This window comes from Culicoides brevitarsis, chromosome 1 (genome assembly GCF_036172545.1).
Source record: "Culicoides brevitarsis isolate CSIRO-B50_1 chromosome 1, AGI_CSIRO_Cbre_v1, whole genome shotgun sequence".
In the NCBI taxonomy this organism is placed as follows: domain Eukaryota; kingdom Metazoa; phylum Arthropoda; class Insecta; order Diptera; family Ceratopogonidae; genus Culicoides; species Culicoides brevitarsis.
In genome coordinates, this window is record NC_087085.1 from 9,292,475 (window position 1) to 9,313,144 (window position 20,670).

Sequence of the window (20,670 nt, forward strand, 5' to 3'; positions counted from 1 at the left end):
ACTACCTTATCAAAACTATTTAATTGTTACCTTGACAATATTAATAACGCGTATGTGCATGATAGTGACTATTCAAAAAAATAAAAATAAAAACAAAAATAAATGCATTTCATTGCGAGAAATCTTGAATGTCATGGTTTTTGACGTTACATGCATTCGAATGCAGCTTTTTTCGGGCAATCACGTGTGAGAAGTGACTTTCATAAACAACCATGGCCACAATCAACGCCCATCTATGCCTTCGTCTTCCTCTTCCTCCTCTTTTGTTGCTGCAGCGGTGTCGTGATTTGACGTCGTTTCAACTTCATTTTCGGCGCGCGACAAATTTACACGATTGTAAAGCTCAAATTCGTTGTCTTCTCGTTCGACAGTCGAAATGGAATCGGGAGTTTCTGATTCTGCTGAATGGGGTAATTCGCTTTCTGTGTTTTGACGCTGCATTTTTGGTTCAGGCGTGATTGGGACACGACGAGCAAGGATGGCAAGAGTAGAAATTGCAGCTCCGAGAATTCCGAAGGAGAAAATTAACCAACCGATGACACGGAGGAAAATGTCCCAACTGAAAAATTTAAAAAAAAATAATAGAAAATTTATTTTTGGTTGAAAAAAGTTGTCTCACAAATGTATTCTTTTGATAACTTTATCTTCGCTGGATGTCGTGTACAGTATTTGTTCGATCCAACCATTTGGATAGAGTGGTGTGACATTCATTTTCGACATAGGAGGAAATTCCGGAATAGGTATGACACGAAAATTCATTTGAAATCGTCGAATACTTCTGATTGGGACGCCAGTTAGCTAAAAAAAATATATTAAATTAATAATTAATTAAATTAATTTTTAAAAATTTGAAAAAAAAATTAATTTAAATTGCTAAATTTATGAAATAAAAAAATTATTAAATTAATAATTAAATAAATAAATTGAATGAATATTTGAAAAAACAATTATTTAATTAATAATTTAAAAAATACTAAAATTAAATTAATTAATTTATGAAATAAAAAAAAATATTAAATTAAATTTTTAATTAACAATTAAAAATATTTTATATTAATTAATTATTTATTTTTATTAAAATTATTTAAAAATTTATTTTTTTCTTAAATGATTGAAAATTAGAAGAAATTATTTTTTTTATTGTAAAATTTTGCATATTTTATTCATAAATTTTTAAATATTAATTTTTTTGTATTTTTTCTGTTAATTTTTTTTATATTAATTTATTAAATTTTGAAGAAAAAAAATTAAATTACAAATTGAACTATTTCTTCTATAGGTAAAAACAATAATTAAGTTTATTAAAATTTGGTGATATTTTGTTCGAAATTTTTTTTAAATTGTTAAAAGTTTCTCGAAAGTGAAAATTTTATTAAAAAAAAAAATTAAAACAAAATAAAACGATTTAATAAAAATTTAATTTTTTAATATAAAAGAATAAAAAATACGAACCAAATCAAAATCATATCCATTATAATGCTTTTCTCGATTCGGAGAAAATCCGTCAAACATTTCAAGATACTCCGGGCCATCCAAAAAATGTGGAAACGAAGCAGCTACAGGAGCTTCCCAACACTGATTGATATCGAAAGCTCCTTTCGGCAAACATTTCTCCGGAAAATATTTATTACAAAAACATTTTGGATTTTTCGGTTCAAAGGACTGCAAAATTTTTCTCGTCGTTTTGTGTCCTTTCACTTTTGTATCTCGATCGTAGTTATAATTGAACGATCGACACAATTGAAAGTCAAAACTCACAACGGGATCTTCCCATTCCATAAATGGCCCAAAAAACATTTCATCTGTCCCGTTAATGACATTGCACTCGTCATCGTCATACGTTTCCAACTCAGCTAAGCCATTAAATTCAACGATTCGACCCACATCATGAACATTTTCCAAGCCTCGCAAAACTTTGTAGTTTCCCTGTTTACGAGCCGTCATTTGATACAATAAGGAACTTGCCAAAATTTGTGGATTTCCGTCAACTTTATCGATTTGATCTTGATTCGCGAGTGCTGAACACAAAACTTTTGCTGAAAAATCCGTCACATTGCAATCGACGAAAAAACTGTCTCTGATGATTTCTTTTGCGGTGAGCTTGATGAATGGTGAAGTTGGATTTTGGAATACCATATCGACGCCTTTTTTGATAAAATGAATCATTTCGGGCATTTCTGTTGCTATTTTTGCCATAATTCCCTGAAAAAAAAGAAAATTTAATGAAAAAATTGAATTTGAAGGAAATTTTCTTACCATGATAAAAGGATGAGGATTGTAAAAAGTCTCATTGCCGGTTAAGGGAGATGAATCAGCTTCATCAAAAGTTATTTCGTTGTAAATATCGTAAGAAACGGTGTCATCGTAGTCGTTATCTGCCATGTTTTGCTTCGTCTTGAAACCCCTAAAAAATTATTTAAAAAAATTTATATGAAAAAATTTCAAACCACGTGACCTATTAGAATAAAAATTTAACTTTTTTAACTAAATGCATAATTGAAAATTGTTTCAAAATTATTTAAATATTTGCCCTAATGCACATTATAAATTTTTGTTAAAGCAAATTATCAAAAAAATGACCCAAAGAAATATATATTGAAAATTTAAACCACGTGACTTTTTAAAAAAGATAACTTAACCTTATGCATATTTTCCTAATAGAAACCAATGAATATTTTTATTATTTTTAATAAGTAAAAATTTTCAAAAATTTATCCCAATGCACATTCAAAAATTATCGACCCAATGCAAATTTTGAAAATTTTAACCACGTGACCAAATTTAATTTTTTTAAATTCAATAAAACTTTTAAAAAAATAAATTACCGGCATTTATAAGGACCAACTTCCTGCAATTTCGGTTTTCCTCCAGCAATAACTTCATCAGGATTTGTCGTATTCCAAACATACACATTGAACTCATATGGCACTTTTCTCTGTTGATTTCGCAAGTAACTTCCTCGCATCAACGTGAACATCTAAAAAACAAAAATTTTTAAAAATCGGAAAAAAAGTTAAATAAATTCTTACATATTTAACGACACATTGCGTAACTTCAGGAGCAATCAAGAGCGCCATCAACAATCCAACAACCATCAATATCGACGAAATGAGTAGCCATCGATTGTAGTCGATGTCCTTTAATTGGCGTTTCTTTAGTGCACGGAAAATATTCTTCATTTTGTCACAACGTTCAATGTCTGTGCAACTTCAGGCGGTAACTGCCTGATGATAAACTATCCGCAAAACAAATAAAAGAGAATTTCACATTTTTCCCATGGCGAGTTATGAATAAGTAGTAAATGGTGAGTGCATCTGGAAGGATCTCATCAAAAGTCGATATCAACATTGACGTCTCTTTTTATGTATTCACTGTTCCATAAAATTGAATAATAGGTTTTCGAAGTTCTGCGAATGTGGGTCACATGACGTCAATTTTAACGTATTTCAAATAGAAAATTGAAAAAAAATCTATAAAAAGGGTTATTTTTGTCTATTCGAAAAAAAAATAAATAAAAATTTAAAAGTATAAAATTAAAAATAATTAATTAATTCATTATTAAAAATAAAATTATTAAAATTAAAAATATTAAGAAATAAAAAATAAAGAAATTAAGAAAAAAAGTAAATTTTCTAAAAATTAAAAAAAAAATTAATAAAATTTTAAAAAAATTTAAAAATTTAAGATTTTTTTCAAAAAATTAAGTTATTTATTATTGAAAATTTAAATTAAAATTTTTGGAAAATTATATTTTAAAATTTAAATAATTTTTTAAAATAATTTTAAATTTATTAAATTTTATTTTTTTAATTTAATTATTTTTAAATAATTTATGAATAAAATTTTAAATTTTTTATTATAAAATTTATTTTAATTATTTTAAATTTTATTTTAAAAAATTCAAATATAAATAGGCAAAATATTATGAAAATTTAACTAAATTAATTTTTTAAAATAAAAAAAAATTAAATTTTAAATTGCGAATTAAATTTATTTTTATTAAAATGTATAAAATTTATTTTATTAAAAAAAATTAATTAATTATTTAAAATTCAAAATAAAAATAAATTTTAAATGTAAAATTTGAAAATGCGCTCAAAAGATTAATTTCACATAAAATTTCTTTTCATTTTCTCTAAAACGCACTTCCTAAATCAAATTTTCAAGTTTTTCGTGACTCAAAGGGTGCCATTTCCATGTCAAACTGAACTCGTCGGAACATAAATCTCATTAAAACTATCAAACACATTTGTTTACCCACACCTTACAAACGACGACGACGACGAAAATTTTGACGATGTTCTAACTGTGTTAAATTAAATGCGCACGACACATACACCCAAAGTTATGTTATGTTATGTTAAATTAATAGCGCAAAAAAAAAATAGAGGAAAAAAAATAATTTACAAAGGAACCCCATTTCAGTTCCAATTACATGCACATTTTCCGTTTACTTTCGAAAAACGCGCATACAATGTTGTGCTTTGCGTTTATTAGTCATCATCATCGTCGCAACATATTCACGGAACGAAAAAAAATAGAAAAACAGCATGATTGACACACATGTGCGCATTTATTTGGCATCATGTAGCATTTTCTAATAAAATTTTGTGCTACAAAGTAAGAAAACATAATTTTTTGCGTACTTTTAATGCAATGCGATGTTTAGTTTGCTCATACGGAGTTCATAAAATCATAAAATAACAAAGAATCATGACGAGTTTTCGACTTTTACTTTGTTGTGTTTGGTAAATTATTACTTTTTTATGTGTTGCAAGTGGCAATATGTGTCAGTCATGTTAGGCGGAAATTTATGGAGAGATGTAATTGAAATGTTACATGCTTTTATTTTCATTTTTCAACAAAGTTTATGACTAATAAGAGGGTTATTTTTCAATTTTCGGCTTGAGTACTTGCTGAGCCGTAATTTTTGTTTGAAGCATCTTCATTGGGAATGACATTCAGTATTTTGGGAGTGTCGGGTCCAATGCCGAAAGCAATTCCTGCGATGGAAACGATGCATCCGACGATTCCAATGATGAAAGCAGAACGTCCTATGAAATTTGCGACACTTTTTACACTAAAAAAAAATTTTTTTTAAATTTTTAAAATTATTTTTTAAATATTTTTTTCGAAAATTCAAGAAAAAATTTACGTATGAATTATTTGAAGTCGATGAAGAATTGCAGGAGAAGCTTCGTAACTGAAATCCAGCCAGTAATAAGGTACTCGGGATTCACGAACTTGACTGAGGATAGGATACGTCTCGATCGGTAATGATAAAACGTTTATTTGAAATCGGATGAAATTTCGTAACATGACGCCTGTGAGCTAAAATAAAAAAAAATATATTAAAAAAAATTAAATCAAAAGAAAAAATATTAACTGGATCTAAATAAACGCCAGAAAAATGTTTTTGCTTATTAGGATGAAATCCTTGAATATTTTCAGACATCTTTTCTTCAGCTAAATAATTATGAGGACCCGAAATCCATGTAAAACCTTCAAGATATTCGTGCATGTCAATTACTCCTTTTATTTGGTAGTCCAAATATTCGTTGATGTTGCAATCGGGATCGAACTAAAAATATAAAATAATAAAAATTTTCATAAAATAATTTTTTTAAAATTTAAAAATTAAAATCTAAATTAAAATAAGACAATATTAATTAAGAAAAAAAATAATTGAAATATTTTAAATAATTAAATTAAAAAAAAAAATAAATTGTAATGAAATAATTTAAAAAAAAAAAAAATAAATAAATATTTAAAATATTAGATTATTAAAATTAAAAAATAAAATAAATTAACAATTTTGAAATAATTAAATTAAATAAAAAATTTAAAAAAATAATTTAAAATAATTTAAATTAAATAAAAAAAAAAATAAATTATATTAAAATTTTAATTGAATAAAAAATAGATTGAATAATAGATTTAAAAAAATAATTTTTAAAAATTCAAAATAATTAATAATAAAATGTTTAAAATTATTTATTAATTTTAATAACTAAAATTTAAATGAAAAACTTCAAAAAAATTGAAAAATAATAATTTAATAAATTAAATAATAGCAATTAAAAAAAAATTAATATTAAAAAATTAAAAAATTATTAAAATAATAAAAATTATAAATTAAACAATTTAATTAAATTTAAATTTTCTCAAAAATTATTTTTTTTTATACCAAATGTGAGTCCCATTTAATTTCTTTTAACAAAGTATTAATTCCATGAATACTCTTTTTCCTCGTAAACTCCAAAGGAAGTGACTTGAAAATATTTTGGTAATACATCCACTGCTCTTTATCCTTCATTTGCTTCGGAGGAAACGAAATCCCATCAGTTCCATTGATCACATTGCACTTTTCATTTTCAAAAATATCCAAACTTGCCTTTCCATTCACCGCTACAACTTTTCCAATGTCCTGAGGAACCTTCGTTCCTCTCAAAATGGTCAATGTAGCTTCAACTGTGTTGTTAAATTTAAATAATTGAGCAAATTCTAAATGTTTATCGCTTCCATTGATCTTCCTAAAAAAATCTTGGGCTCCCAAGGCACTGCAAATGGCTTTCGCTGTGAATTCCGTTTGATTGCAATTGATGTAATAGCCAATATGAATGGGCTCCAAAGCATTAAAACAAATAAATGGGGTGTCAGATCTTCCGTGAACGAGAGCAAGGCCCGCTTGAACGAAATTTATCAATTCTGGCATCTCGATAATGACTTTTACAAGACCGCCAATCAACAAGGGACTCAATTGGCAAATTGTTACATCGGATGGAGCACTTAAATCTGGTCGATAATGGAATAAATTAACCAAATCGTAGGTTAGGGTGTCAGAATCTTCATCGTCAACTTCGTTTTTGCGGTATTTTGAGACTCTTTGAGAAAAAAATAAGAAAAAATATTATTTTTTTTCACTTTTTGAAGCAGAAAAAAACTTACTCATAAACATATGGACCAATTTCTTCTACATTTGGCATCCCTCCGTTGATCACTTCGTCCTGATTTGTTATGTTAAAGTGATAAAATTTGAAAATGTGCGAAGTATTTGCTTGATGACGTCGCATAAAACTTCCCGGAGTCAAAGTTGTCAACTTTTTAAAGCAAATTTCATTAATTTTCCATAAAAAATTATCAAAAAACTTACATTTTTTACCACAGATTTCAAAATTGACGGAATTAATAAAAAAGTTAAAACTGAGCCAAAAGCCAAAGCAATTGCAGAAACAAATCCTGCATAGCGGAAATCAATATTGGATTTTATGTTCATTTTTTTCAAGCGAATCTTTCCCGAGGAGTGTTTACTGACGAACTAACTTACATTTTTATTGCATTTCATTTTGATAAATATTCATTAATTACAGAATTTCAAGAAAAATGCACAAGGAAAGTAAGCTTTTGTCCTCATTTATTTTCATTTATTGTGAGCAAGCGCGGATATCGTTTCAATCGTCAGCTCGAGTGCTTGCTGAACCTTCGGTACTTTTTTCGCCAAGATCTGCCGTGGCGTTCTTTGGGACAACATTTAGTATTTTTGGGGTTTCAGGCCCAATTCCGAGAGCAACTGCAGCGATGGAGAGCATGCATCCAACGACTCCCATGAGAAAGGTAAATCGACCAATAAAGTTTCCGATGGTTTTTGTACTGAAAGTAAATTTAAAAAAAATTAAAAATAAAAAAAAATAATAAAATTAAATAATAAAAATAATTAAATAAAATAAAGAAAATAATTAAATTAAACTTATAAATTTAATTAAAATTAATTATTAAAAAAAAAATCAAACAAAATAAAATTAAATCAATTTTTGGAAAATTTTTCTTAAGTAGTAAAGCTTTTTAATGAAAATTTAAAATCAAATTAAAAGTAAATTATTTTAAAAATTGGAAATGCGTGAAAAATTTTACATTTTTTAATTTTTTTACATACTAAAGGATAAGTATTTCTTAATTAAAATAAATTTAAAAAAAAATTTTGCAATTTCTTGTAAAAATTTTGATCTACTTTGGATCTACTTGAAAAAATTGGTCGAATATGTACTAAAATTTTTACCGCATTTCAATTTTTTTTGAAAAAAATGCGGTATTGTGCTCGTGATGTAAATGGTGTGCCACTTTAACTTTGTTTGAATTAGCAAATTCTTTTCAATTGACAATTATTTTACAGCATATTTAAAAAAATTATCCGTTGGAAATTTAAATGAGTGTTCATCCGTTGGAAAATGTTGTCGATGAAAATTAGTAGAAAACTTCGGGAAAACTCGGAAAATTCATGGAAAATCGGAAAATCTTGAAAAATTTCAAAATTTTAAAATGTTCAGGGGAGTCTCGCGAGTAACATGGAAAGTGAAAATTGATGAAAATTTTCGGGAAAACTCGGAAAATTCATGGAAAATCTTGAAAAATTTCAAAATTTTAAAATGTTCAGGGGAGTCTCGTGAGTAACATGAAAAGTGAAAATTGATGAAAATTTTCGGGAAAATTCATGGAAAATCGGAAAATCTTGAAAAATTTCAAAATTTTAAAATGTTCAGGGGAGTCTCGCGAGTAACATGAAAAGTGAAAATTGATAAATATCTTCGGGAAAACTCGAAAAATTTATGAAAAATCATGGAATTGAACAAATGCGGTCAAGTCATTCGTTTTATACACGAATGCAATTCATTCTCGTTTTTTTATATTTCAGAAAAAAATTTCTCCTGTAAATTTGTCAAAAAATTTTGTTGCAAAAAAAAATTTGAATATTTTAAGAATGAAAATTAATTAATAATTACGTGTGAATAACTTGAAGCTTATGAACAACTGCCTTAGGTGCTTCGTAAGTAAACTCCAAATAATTCAATGGTAATCTAAATTCACGAATTTTACTGAGAACTGGATACGTATCGATTGGTTTAGCTAAAACATTAAATTGAAATCGAATAAAACCTCGTAACAACACTCCAGTTAGCTGAAAAAGATACAAAAAATATTAAAAAAATTATTTTAAATTTAAATAATTACGGGATCCATATAAATCTGAGAAGCATGTTTTTTATGGTCTGGTTTCAATCCTTCGATATTTTCAGAAAAACGAGCATCTGCCAATAAATTATGAGGCCCTGTCATGTAAGTAAATCCTTCAAGACACTCGTGCATGTCAAGTACTCCTTTGAAATTATTTTCCAAATATTCGTTCGTATTGCATTCCGGATCGAACTAAAAATAAAAAAAAAATTAAAAATATTTATTTAAAAAATTAAAAAACTTACGAGAGGCGAATTCCATTTCATTTCTTTGACCAAAGTATTAATCCCGTGAATTCTCTTTCTCGACACATACTCAAAGGGCAACGACTTGCAAATAGTTTTAAAAAACATGTATTGAACATTTTCCTTCGTTTGCCGCGGCGGAAAGGAAACTGAGTCTGTTCCATTGATCACGTTACATTTTTCGAGCTCATAATCGTCGATCATGGGCGATCCGTCTAATTCAACAATTCTTCCAACGTCCTTTAGATTCTTTTTGCCTCTTGAAATGGTCATTACCGCTTCCACAGAATTGTTGAACTTGAATAATTGAGCAAATTCCAAATATTTTTCATTTTCTTTGCCTTTTCGGAAATAATCTTGAGATCCGATCGCACTGCAAATGGCTTTTGCTGAAAATTCTGTTTGATCACAGTTGATGGGATATCCCGTATGGATCGGTTCTAAAGGATTAAAACACAAAAAGGGAGTATCTGGTGACCCGTGGATGAGATCGATGCCAGCTTGAACGAAATTTATCAATTCGGGCGTCTCAAGGATGACTTTTGTAAAAGCTCCAATCATCAAACCGCTCACTTGACAAATTGAAACATTCGATGGAGCACTCAAATCGGGTCGATAATAATATAAGGACGACATGTCGTAAGTTAATGTGTCGGATTCTTCGTCGTCATTTTCATTTAGGCGCAATTTGTAGATGCTAAAAATTTTTTTTTAAAAATTTATCCCACAAAATTTCGTTAAAAAAAACAAAATAAATTTTTAATTTAATTTTTTACGATTTTAAGATTTTTTTGTTATTTTTAAGACAATTAAGAAAAGACGATAAAAAATATTTAAAAAATAATTTAAATTAATTAATATTTTTAAAAATAACTTTCACAAAAAAAAAATAATTTTTTAAATAATTTAAATTTTTTTTATAATTTAATCAATCTTAACGAAAAATTTTTAAACTTTAAATTTTTGTAAAAATAAATAAAATTTTATTTTATTTTTTTTTTAATATTTTCCCATATTTGATTAATTTTTACTTTTTTAATAAAAATTTGAGGGATTAAAATTTTGAAATAAATTCAGAAAAAAATTAACTGACTCATAAACATAAGGACCAATCTCCTCAAGCTTTGGAATACCGCCGTTTATCACTTCCTCCTGATTTGTAATGTTAAAATGATAAAAATTCATTCTATAAGTACAATTTTGCTGATGACGTCGCATAAAGCTTCCAGGAGTTAAAACTGTCATCTAATGTAAATATTTTTTTAATGAAAATTTTTTTTTTAGACAAAAAAAAAATCCAATTTACCTTCTTAACCATCGACTTAATGACCATGGGAACCAAAACAAACGAAATCATAAATCCAAAAACCAGAATTACGGCAGAAACAACTCCCGAATAACGGAAATCGATATTTGTCTTTATGTTCAACTTCATTTTTTTTTTGTATTGCGAAGCCTTTCTGTGGGCAATTTTTCAATAAAACTGAGCTGACATAGATTTTCATCGTGAGTTAAGTATAAATTTTTATTATTTTTTATTTATTACAATAATTGAGTAAATAATTTCTCTTTAACTGCATAGGATAGAGCGACGATGAGAGTGAGAAGCAACAGATGTCTCCAATAGAAGGTCTCTATCGATTGTTCGGTGATTATTGCGGATTATTGATTTCAATAACTGCCACTTCGATGTTTTTGTGAGAATTCTCACCTACCTCTGGCGTTCCGGGAATGCGATTTGTCATGAAAATGAAGGTCAAAGCGCCAATCATTCCAAGCGAAAGGATCATCAACGGATAACAAAGGAACGAAAAGAAGTAGTTAGTGCTGAAAAATATCATTAAAGATTTTTTTGCTTAAAAACCCAAAAGAAAACTTACTAATTAGATAACAAAATCCAAGCTATCGAAATTTTATCCAAGTCAAATATTTCGGTGTACCAATAAAAGGGCACGAAAGCTTCGGGAACATTCGCCATTATTGGAATTTCAGGCACAGGTAGCAATAAAGTGTTGACTTGAGCGCGCTCGTAAGTTTTTATTGGGGCACCTGAATCCTAAAATAAAAAATATTTAAATTAAAATTAATTAAATTTTTTAAATTAAAAAACAAATTATTTAAATATTTTTTTTTTGGAAAATTTAACGTAAAATTTTATACCAAACTCATTAATTTTTTGAAAAATTAATTTTTAAAAATATTTTTTTTTAAACTTAAAATAAATTAATATTTTCACTAAAAAAAATTAAAAAATATTAAATTTGCTTGAAAATTTTGATCTGTTTAAAAAATTTTAATTAAATTAATAAAGTTTTAATATTTAAGAAATTCTTCAAAAATAAAATAACTTACCAAATCAAAATAAATCCCCGAACTATGCAAATCCTCATTTGGATGAAGCCCTTCGACCATTTCAAGTAATTTTTTATCGCCACGAAGAAAATGAGGATGCGAAACTATCACAAAAACCTCAGTACATGGATGAATATTCATAGTTCCCGATGGAATTTCAGGATAAAATTCGTTTTTGTTGCATTCCGATGGCAACTAAAAAGAAATTTTTTTAAAAATTCTGAATAAAATCAATTTTTTACCTCTGGATCCAAAAAATTATATTCTTTGTAATAAGCTTTGATGCCTTTCATCCATTGTTTTTTCTTGTATCGACCAACAACGGATCGACATGCATCGAAAACAAATGCCCATACAAGCTCATCTTTTGTCTGAAATGCCGGAAACATTGTGCGATCTGACCCATTGAATTTATTACAAGCCTCCAATTCGCCACTGAATTTATAAAGCTGAGGTTCGCCATTAAATTCTGTTATTCTTCCAACATCATGAGGGTCTTTTGCTCCTCTTTTTGTCGTGAAGCGTCCTATCACAGTGTCGTTTAAATAAAAAAATAAAAATAAAATTAAAATTAAAATTAAAATTAAAATTAAAATTAAAATTAAAATTAAAATTAAAATTAAAATTAAAATTAAAATTAAAATTAAAATTAAAATTAAAATTAAAATTAAAATTAAAATTAAAATTAAAATTAAAATTAAAATTAAAATTAAAATTAAAATTAAAATTAAAATTAAAATTAAAATTAAAATTAAAATTAAAATTAAAATTAAAATTAAAATTAAAATTAAAATTAAAATTAAAATTAAAATTAAAATTAAAATTAAAATTAAAATTAAAATTAAAATTAAAATTAAAATTAAAATTAAAATTAAAATTAAAATTAAAATTAAAATTAAAATTAAAATTAAAATTAAAATTAAAATTAAAATTAAAATTAAAATTAAAATTAAAATTAAAATTAAAATTAAAATTAAAATTAAAATTAAAATTAAAATTAAAATTAAAATTAAAATTAAAATTAAAATTAATCCATTTAATATTGCAAAATTATAAAATTAAAATTAAAATTAAAATTAAAATTAAAATTAAAATTACTCACTCCATTTAATATTGCAAAATTATAAATCCCTGTTGCGTCATTCGGTCTAATTCTAATATCCTTTTTCAAGAAGCTACAAACAGTTTTTGCGGCAAAAACTTTTACACTGCAATCAATTGAGACTCCATCAAACAAAATTTCTCTCGCCGTTGTGTGAAAATAAATTGAAGTAGGATTGTCAAAAATTGCATTTATAGCTGCTTCCATAAAATTCACTGTTGGAGGTCTTTCAAGTTGAAATTTCACAGCTCCTGCTACTAAAATATTATTTAGCATCACGAGTTTTTCATCTCCCGTGAGAGGCGCCGACAAATCAGGACGAAATTTGTAAAAACTATAAGAATCAAAGGTCCAGGTATCGTCTTTGTCGTTGTCTTCTTGGTTGATTTTTTCTCTACGAATACTAAAATTAAAAAAAAAATATAAAAAATTTTTAAAATTAAAAAAAAATTATTTTTACTCAAAAACATAAGGTCCAACTTCCTTCATAATGGGTTTAGCTCCGTTATTTTGAACTTCTTCGGGATTCGTAATGTTCCACAAGTAATAACTTGCGTGAAGATCTAACCTTTTATGAACTTTTCTCAAATAATGCCCGGGCTTCATGTTCATTTTGCGACTCATGAAAAAACGAACGATGGTTGGCACAATCAAAAAATTAGTCAAAATACTTCCGACAAAAAGAATTCCAAAAATAAGAGAAAATTTCTTGTAATTCGTTTTGGAAATTCCATGTTTGAAAAAGTTAAGAGGCTGCATTTTTGCGACTGTTTAATAGAGAAATAAAAGTGAAACTAATATAGTTACTACTAAAAAAGTAAAGTGTGAAAAGCAACAGGTGCGACCCGGTTTTTACAGGAATCAGGACATTATTTTTTATTTAAAGAAAAAAAAATTTTTTTAATCAATAAAATAAATTTTTTTGCTATGAATAACAATAATATATGCTTTCATATTCAACAATTCTAGATTTTTATGCGATTATTTAATAAATTAATTAATTGAGGTTATGTTTATTATTTTTCAGAAATACTTCCGCCAGAGGGCGCCTTTGAAGTTTCAACTGGCGTCACTTTTAGTATTTTATCTTCATTTTGAACCAACAAATAAGCTGATAATATTGCTCCGATAAGACCAAAAGTGACAAAGAGCCAACGAATGACATTATTTCCTGTTTTTACTCTGAAAGTTGAGGAAAAGTTTTAATTTTTTTATTTATTAAAAAGAAATTTCACTCACCGAACAAGCATTTTAAACATATTAACCCACGTTTTATTCAAGTTGACGCCTTCTTCTACCCAGAAAAGCGGAAACATGACATTTTTCAAGTCCTTCATGAGAGGATATTCTTCTACTGGTTCAATATCTAAGTTGAATTGAAGCCTTTTCGCTGCAGAAAGAGCAGCTGCTGTCATCTAAAAAATAATTTTTTAAATAATTTTTTTAAAATATTTTTTTTAGAGAAAAATTTTACCAAATCATAATGAATGAAAATATCATGATCCTCTTTGTTGGGTGAAAGGCCTCCAATGTCTTCGATGAGTTTCGGATCGCCATCCAAAAATTGTGGCTTCGAACCTGACAAAAGTGTCTTAAAATCCACACAAAGAAAAAAATGTGAAGAATTTAAAACACCTTACCTGTCATCGGAAATTCAACACATTGGTAGAGTTCAATGACGCCTTTTGGTCTGAAAAATTATTTTTTTTTATAAAAAAAATTTTATGAAATAATTTGAAACTTACGGACATCCATCTGGAGGATCGCGACAAAAGCATTGAAGTTCTTCGTGTTCCTAAAAAAAATTATTAAAAAAATTAAAAAAAAAATATTAAAAAATTTAGAAAAAAAATAATTAAAAAACTTTTTAAAAAAATTATTAAAAAAATTTTAAAACATTCGGGATTAAAATTTTTTTTAAAAATTAATAAAATTTGTTTTAAAAAAAATTAAAAATTTAAAAAAAAAATTAAAAATTAAAAAAAAAATTTTTTCACAAATATAACAGATTTTACCCGCAAATCTGGAAAATTTATCGAAAAGTGATCCAATTTGATTCCCATATATTTAGATTTTCCGATGTATTCTGTGCCAAGAGATCGACACAGATCTGGAGCAAATGCCCAAAGTCCTTCTTCTTTCGTCAAAAATGGCGGAAAAATCGTTGAATCTGTTCCCTTGAATTGATTACAAATATCTCCGTCCCACGTATCCATTTCTGGCTCGCCATTGTATTCTATAACTCGTCCCATGTCATGAACATTTTTCACTCCTCTGTATGCTTTGAAGCGTCCCATTGAAGTTCCATTTGCCTTGAAAAAAAAAAATATTTTTAAAAAATTCGATTTTGTTTTAAATTTTTTACCTTCGTAAACAATGAAAATGCAACATGCGTTTCGTTAATTTTTGGTAATCCGCCGTCATTTACGAGTTTAGCACAGATAGCTTCTGCCGAAAAAACTTCGCCTGTACAATCTAATGGGACTCCGTTGAAAAGAATATCCATGACGGATGCCGTAAGAAAAGGAGTTGTCGGATTGTGAAGAATTGCATCTAAACCTTCAATGACCATCGGTAAAAGGGTGTCGCTTTCACGTTTTGTTACGATTAATGCGCCCTTTTAATGAGATTTTTATAAAAAAAAAAAAATTAAAATTTTTTTAAATATTTTTTTTTACCATTAAAAGCGGATGAGGAATTGTCACAATTTCTCTTCCTGTGAGCGGCAATGTCAAATCTGGGCGAAAGATGAAAGTATTTTTCATGTCATACTCAACTGTGTCTTCTTTTTCGTCGTCTACTAAATCCCATTTTTCCTTCCATTCACTGAAATTAAAAAAAATAATAATGAAAAAATATAAAATAATTTAAAAAAAATTAAATTAATTAAAAAAATAAATAAAAAATGTAATTCAAATTAAAAATTAAATTAAATAAAATAAAAATATTTAAAATAATTAATAAAAATAATCAAAATTAAGTATTTAAAAAATAAAAATTTAAATTGATAATTTAAAAAAAATTTGAATAATTAAAAAAAATTTAAAAATAAATTATAAAATTTTATTATTAAAAAAATTAATTAAATAAAAAAATAAAATTATTAAAAAAAAATAATTAAAATAATAAATAAAATTAATTGATTAAAAAAAATAATTAAATTTTCTTACTCAAAAATATAGGGACCAACTTGTTCAACTATTGGGCGTCCTCCATTCTGAGCTTCATCAGGATTTTTCACGTTAAACATGTAAACTTTGAACGTAAGTGCGAAAGGAGTTTTCACAAACATATCTCGCATCATCGTGTTCGGTTTCAATTGGGCTCCCTTAAGAAAAAACTTTAAATTTTAATCAAAAAAGTTCAGAACTTACCTTTCGAATTGCCAAATGTAATAATCGTGGAAATCCAAAAAAGCCAAAAATCAATCCAAAAGTCAAAACGCATCCACAAATAATCCCCAATCTACGGGGATCTCCTTGAAATGGAATTTTCATCATAAATGAAATATTTTTTTTTAATTTTGAAAAAAAAATCAAAAATTTTTAGTTTAATTGCACTTCATCATCCAACAAATTCCCAAACAAACAAAATTCAAATTGAACTTTTTAATTTGATTTTAATTCAATTCCAATATCAATTTCCGTCGTAATTATTTTCCAATTTATATCAATTAATACTGTGAAAATTGAACAAACTATTCGCAATTAAGAACTATCCAACAGCAAAATTCAAAAGGGACTACGGCACTTTCTTGTCGAACAAAACACTTTTATATATTTTGTAAAAACTTTAAAACGCTTCAATAAACAATTGACACGTATCCCTTTTTCTTCGTCGCACCAACTTTCCATTTGGCTGGCAGGTAAGGTCAAAACTGCATTTTTAGATGAGGCACCGTAGAGCTGTAATTATAGCCGCCCATTTGTAGCAAAATAATTACATAGATAGCGATGTATTTATTGTCTTGACAGAGCACCGGAGTGAAAGAGAGGAGACTATTGTTAACGCACGGACCCAACATGTGTGATGAATAATTCAGACATGTGAAAAACACAAAAATGATACACATTGATAGATGATAAGTAGAGTATTATACAATTATGTGGTGTTTAATACTTTACAATATTTTTCTCCTGTCACTCATTGCAGGAACAACAGTCGTAAGAAATTTTAGGCAAGACATTGAATGGGATTAAAAACCGATTTTCCATATGTTCAATACAAAAAATTTTTATATTATAGTCAAAAATAATCATAAAAGTTTTTAATTTTCTTTAATTTTAATTTTTAAGAAATTTTCTAAATATCAAAAAACTTAATTTTTTACAATTTTTTGTAAGTTTTTGAAATTTTTTTTTTAGTTAAAAATTTAAAAATTAAATTAAATTAAATTAAATTAAATTTTTTTTCAATTTTTTTTATTTTTTAAATACCTAATTTAATTTTTTTTTATTTTATTTTATTTTATTTTATTTTATTTTATTTTATTTTATTTTATTTTATTTTATTTTATTTTAAATTATTATTAAATTTTATTTTATTTTATTATTTTATTTTATTTTATTTTATTTTATTTTATTTTATTTTATTTTATTTTATTTTATTTTATTTTATTTTATTTTATTTTATTTTATTTTATTTTATTTTATTTTATTTTATTTTATTTTATTTTATTTTATTTTATTTTATTTTATTTTATTTTATTTTATTTTATTTTATTATTTTATTTTATTTTTTTATTTTATTTTTATTTAATTTTTTTTAATTTATTTTATTTTATTTATTTTATTTTTTTTTAAAATATATTTTATTTTATTTTTTTTTTTTTATTTTTTTAACTATGGCATGCCTAAAATTAATTTTTATTTTAAAAATAGACATAAATGTAGGCATAAATAAAAAAAAACAGAATTTTATATCAATGTTCGAACACTTCCAACGTATGTCTCTCTCCAGGGGCAGACTAAACCTTTAAGAGCCCTTGATGGATTTAAAGATTTAAAATAGTCATCCTCATGCAAATATTTTAAGCAGAAAAGAAAACTCCCATAAATCCGCCTCTAAAAAAAATTTAGATGCAAAAAATTCTTCATTGTAAAATTTACATCCCGCGGATTTTGCATCTGTCCAATTTACCGCCTCTGTTCCTTTACACATTTCACCATTTCTCATGAAATATTAAAATTTGAATACGTGTCAAGTCTAGAAAGGTATATATTGGGAAGGCAACACCTGTTGCAAATTGAGCATGAAACGTCCTTAAATGAAGATATTCAATCATCAAAAGATTTTTTTTTATTTTTCGCTTGGTAACAATTCCAAGAATGACTTCATTTTTTCTGAAATATCTAAAAATAAAAAAAAAGATAAAAATTAGAGGAAAAACGTGCACTCCATTACTTACGCATGAAAATCAAATCCTAGATATTGTCTCTCAATAAAGCAAAAAGTAATAAAATAATCTCATTTATAGCCGATCTTTGAACATTTGCATTAAAAATTTATTATCATGACTATGAAGATGTCTTCTTACTTTTTTTTCTCTCTTTATTTTTATGGGTTTTGTACAGAAAACCTCGACCCAAATCAATTCGCAGGATCGGATCCATTTACACTTGTTTTGCATTTACATTGGCGATAATAATTTTTATTAGTCAATAAAAAACTTTTTCTTTTCTCCGTTGAATTGGGAGCGCTCGTAAAAAAAACTTTAAATGAAAAAAATGTCATTTATTCACTACATTTTTATTGCGTGCCCCTCCGTCGACGTCTTCGCATGTGTCATCACGTCACACGAATTCAAATGTAATTTTTTTTTTTAATTGAAAAAATGTGCTCAAAAAATCTAATAATTCTTTTTTTTTCCAAAGAAATGAAAAAACTGCTGACCTTCTTCAGTGACAGCGACAATTTTATGTCACAACGAAATATCAATAAATCTCAAGTTTATTGTGATAATAAGTAATAAAATAAAATTTAGAGCGAAAAAAGTATCAGATTTTCTCTCAGTGCTTGATATCAATTTACATTTTTCTTCGTTCTCGTCGTTTTTGTGTGTGTGTGATACATCGTTAACATTATGAAACTTGTTATATTATTATTACTTTTATATATTTTTGGTGAGCTGCTCTCGAACATGTACCAAAAAATCATCGCAGACTCGAGAAAAAAGCATAAAAATATAATATTTATGTGCATGTGCCCTTTCTTGGGGGATCATCAGATGAGTCGTAAACTTTTTGTTGTTGTAGTTGTACTTTTGTGTTATAAAAAAAAAACTTCATATAAATTGTGTGTACACGATAAAAATTGAAGAAAATGCTTCGGATGTAATGTAATAATAAAAGAAAAAATAAATCCCAAAACGATGAAATTGATATCTTTCCTCAAGGTTGTTTTTCATTTACCAAAAAAGTTTCCTCGGGAAAATTATGGATTTTTGATGTCTGTCTGTTTGTTCGAAGAAAACTCGCGAAAAGTGCTCAACTTGTAAAAATTTGTTTGAATAAAAGGCATTTAAAGTTGTATTATATTATGATAAGCTAGGTTCAATGCCGACTTCTATTAAATGTGATATAAAATTTAAAAATATTGAATTACATTGTTTCGTTCAACGTTTTTACGAAAATGGATTTTAAAGCTCTCGTTAAATATATTATTTAAATAAAGTTGAAAATTTTGTAAAAAAATTATTTGAGTTTAATAAAATTTATTTAATTTTATTTATTTATTAAAAAAAAATATTAATTTTTAGTAAAAATAATTAAAAATTAAATATAATATAAAAATAAATATTAAAATAATTAAAATATTAAAATAAAATAAAATTATTGAAATTAAATTGTTTAAACCAAAAAAAAATCTTTTAATTTTTAAAAAAGAGTTTTCAAATTTTATTTATATTTTTTTTTTTTGTAATGCAAATTTTAAAATTTATATTTTTTTAATTTTATTAAAAACTTTTAATTTAAATAATCTTATTTTTTTAATAAAAAAAAATATAAGATAAAGTTATTTTATTGAAAAAAAATTATTTAATTTAAAAAAAAATATTGAAATAAATACAATCAAAAAGTACTAAAATATCAATAAAAATCTTATTATTCATAAATTTTTAAGAGTTCTTAATTTTTTTTATTTGTAATGCAATTTAAAAAAAAAATAATTTTATTATAAATTAAATGATTGAATTTTATTTTTTTTATTTTAATTAAAAATTTAATTTATTTCAAACTAATAATAAAATTTTAAATAAAAAGTACTAAAATTGATTATTTATTTTAAATAATTGATAAAATTATTTTTAAAAGGCTTATTATTTTTTTTTCTCCGATTAAAATTATAAAATATATTTTTTAATTTTTTTTTTAAATTAGAAGAAACTTTTATTGAATTTAATTTAATATACATAAAAAATTAAAATTAATGAATTAACTTTAGAATTAATTGTTTTGTTTCATTATTACATAAATTGATGAAAAATCTTTCGATTTTTTTGTTTATTATTTTTGATTTAAAAATTTTATTTAAATTAAATTTATACTAAATTAAATAAAATTATATAAAATAATATTTTTTAAAATATTAAAATTAATGAAATTTTAGCTTCAATTTAACAGATCCCTTAAAATAGCTAAAAATATTAATATTTTTTTCTTTTTTATATAGTAAATGCTATAAACACACCGCATCAAAATTATTAATAATAAATTTCCAGAAGAGTACTCGCATGTGACAAAAAAGAACATTAAATCGCTATTTTATATTTATATTTTTTTTTCTTCCATACTCAAGTGCAGAGTTTGCTTCTTTTACGGCATCAACTTTGAATTTGTTACAAAATTATCATAAAAATGGTGACAGTTTGATTTTATTTCTTTTGACATAAAAGTTATTAATAGTTGTTTTTCGTTGGCATTACAAGACCGGCCCTGATGTCGAGAAGTTTTTTTTTTACTT

The 20,670-nt window shown here is 25.5% G+C and overlaps 5 protein-coding genes across 5 annotated transcripts in view; all 5 read right to left on the bottom strand.

The window, feature by feature from the left end:
* LOC134838014 (protein charybde-like) overlaps positions 1-20,670 on the bottom strand; it is a 246,258-nt gene that overhangs the window by 203,441 nt on the left and 22,147 nt on the right. The window lies entirely within an intron of this gene.
* LOC134837207 (sensory neuron membrane protein 1-like) lies at positions 223-3,179 on the bottom strand. Its single transcript, XM_063852573.1, has 6 exons — positions 3,030-3,179; positions 2,826-2,977; positions 2,257-2,404; positions 1,453-2,202; positions 620-798; positions 223-559 (listed from the first exon to the last, which is right to left on the bottom strand). The coding sequence occupies exons 1-6, from the start codon at positions 3,177-3,179 to the stop codon at positions 223-225; spliced, it is 1,716 nt and encodes a 571-aa protein (XP_063708643.1).
* LOC134837208 (sensory neuron membrane protein 1-like) lies at positions 4,894-6,986 on the bottom strand. Its single transcript, XM_063852574.1, has 5 exons — positions 6,949-6,986; positions 6,188-6,884; positions 5,387-5,581; positions 5,156-5,331; positions 4,894-5,080 (listed from the first exon to the last, which is right to left on the bottom strand). Exons 1-5 carry the CDS (start codon positions 6,984-6,986, stop codon positions 4,894-4,896), a joined length of 1,293 nt encoding a protein of 430 aa, XP_063708644.1.
* Positions 7,452-10,689, bottom strand: LOC134837209 (sensory neuron membrane protein 1-like). Its single transcript, XM_063852575.1, has 6 exons — positions 10,561-10,689; positions 10,348-10,499; positions 9,255-9,951; positions 9,007-9,201; positions 8,778-8,953; positions 7,452-7,650 (listed from the first exon to the last, which is right to left on the bottom strand). Exons 1-6 carry the CDS (start codon positions 10,687-10,689, stop codon positions 7,452-7,454), a joined length of 1,548 nt encoding a protein of 515 aa, XP_063708645.1.
* LOC134837210 (sensory neuron membrane protein 1-like) lies at positions 10,907-16,021 on the bottom strand. The gene is made up of 15 exons (XM_063852576.1): positions 15,879-16,021; positions 15,387-15,534; positions 15,074-15,325; positions 14,724-15,020; positions 14,454-14,503; positions 14,349-14,398; positions 14,183-14,286; positions 13,948-14,123; positions 13,729-13,890; positions 13,169-13,378; positions 12,705-13,111; positions 11,849-12,132; positions 11,607-11,801; positions 11,135-11,310; positions 10,907-11,081 (listed from the first exon to the last, which is right to left on the bottom strand). The coding sequence occupies exons 1-15, from the start codon at positions 16,010-16,012 to the stop codon at positions 10,907-10,909; spliced, it is 2,820 nt and encodes a 939-aa protein (XP_063708646.1). The 5' UTR covers positions 16,013-16,021.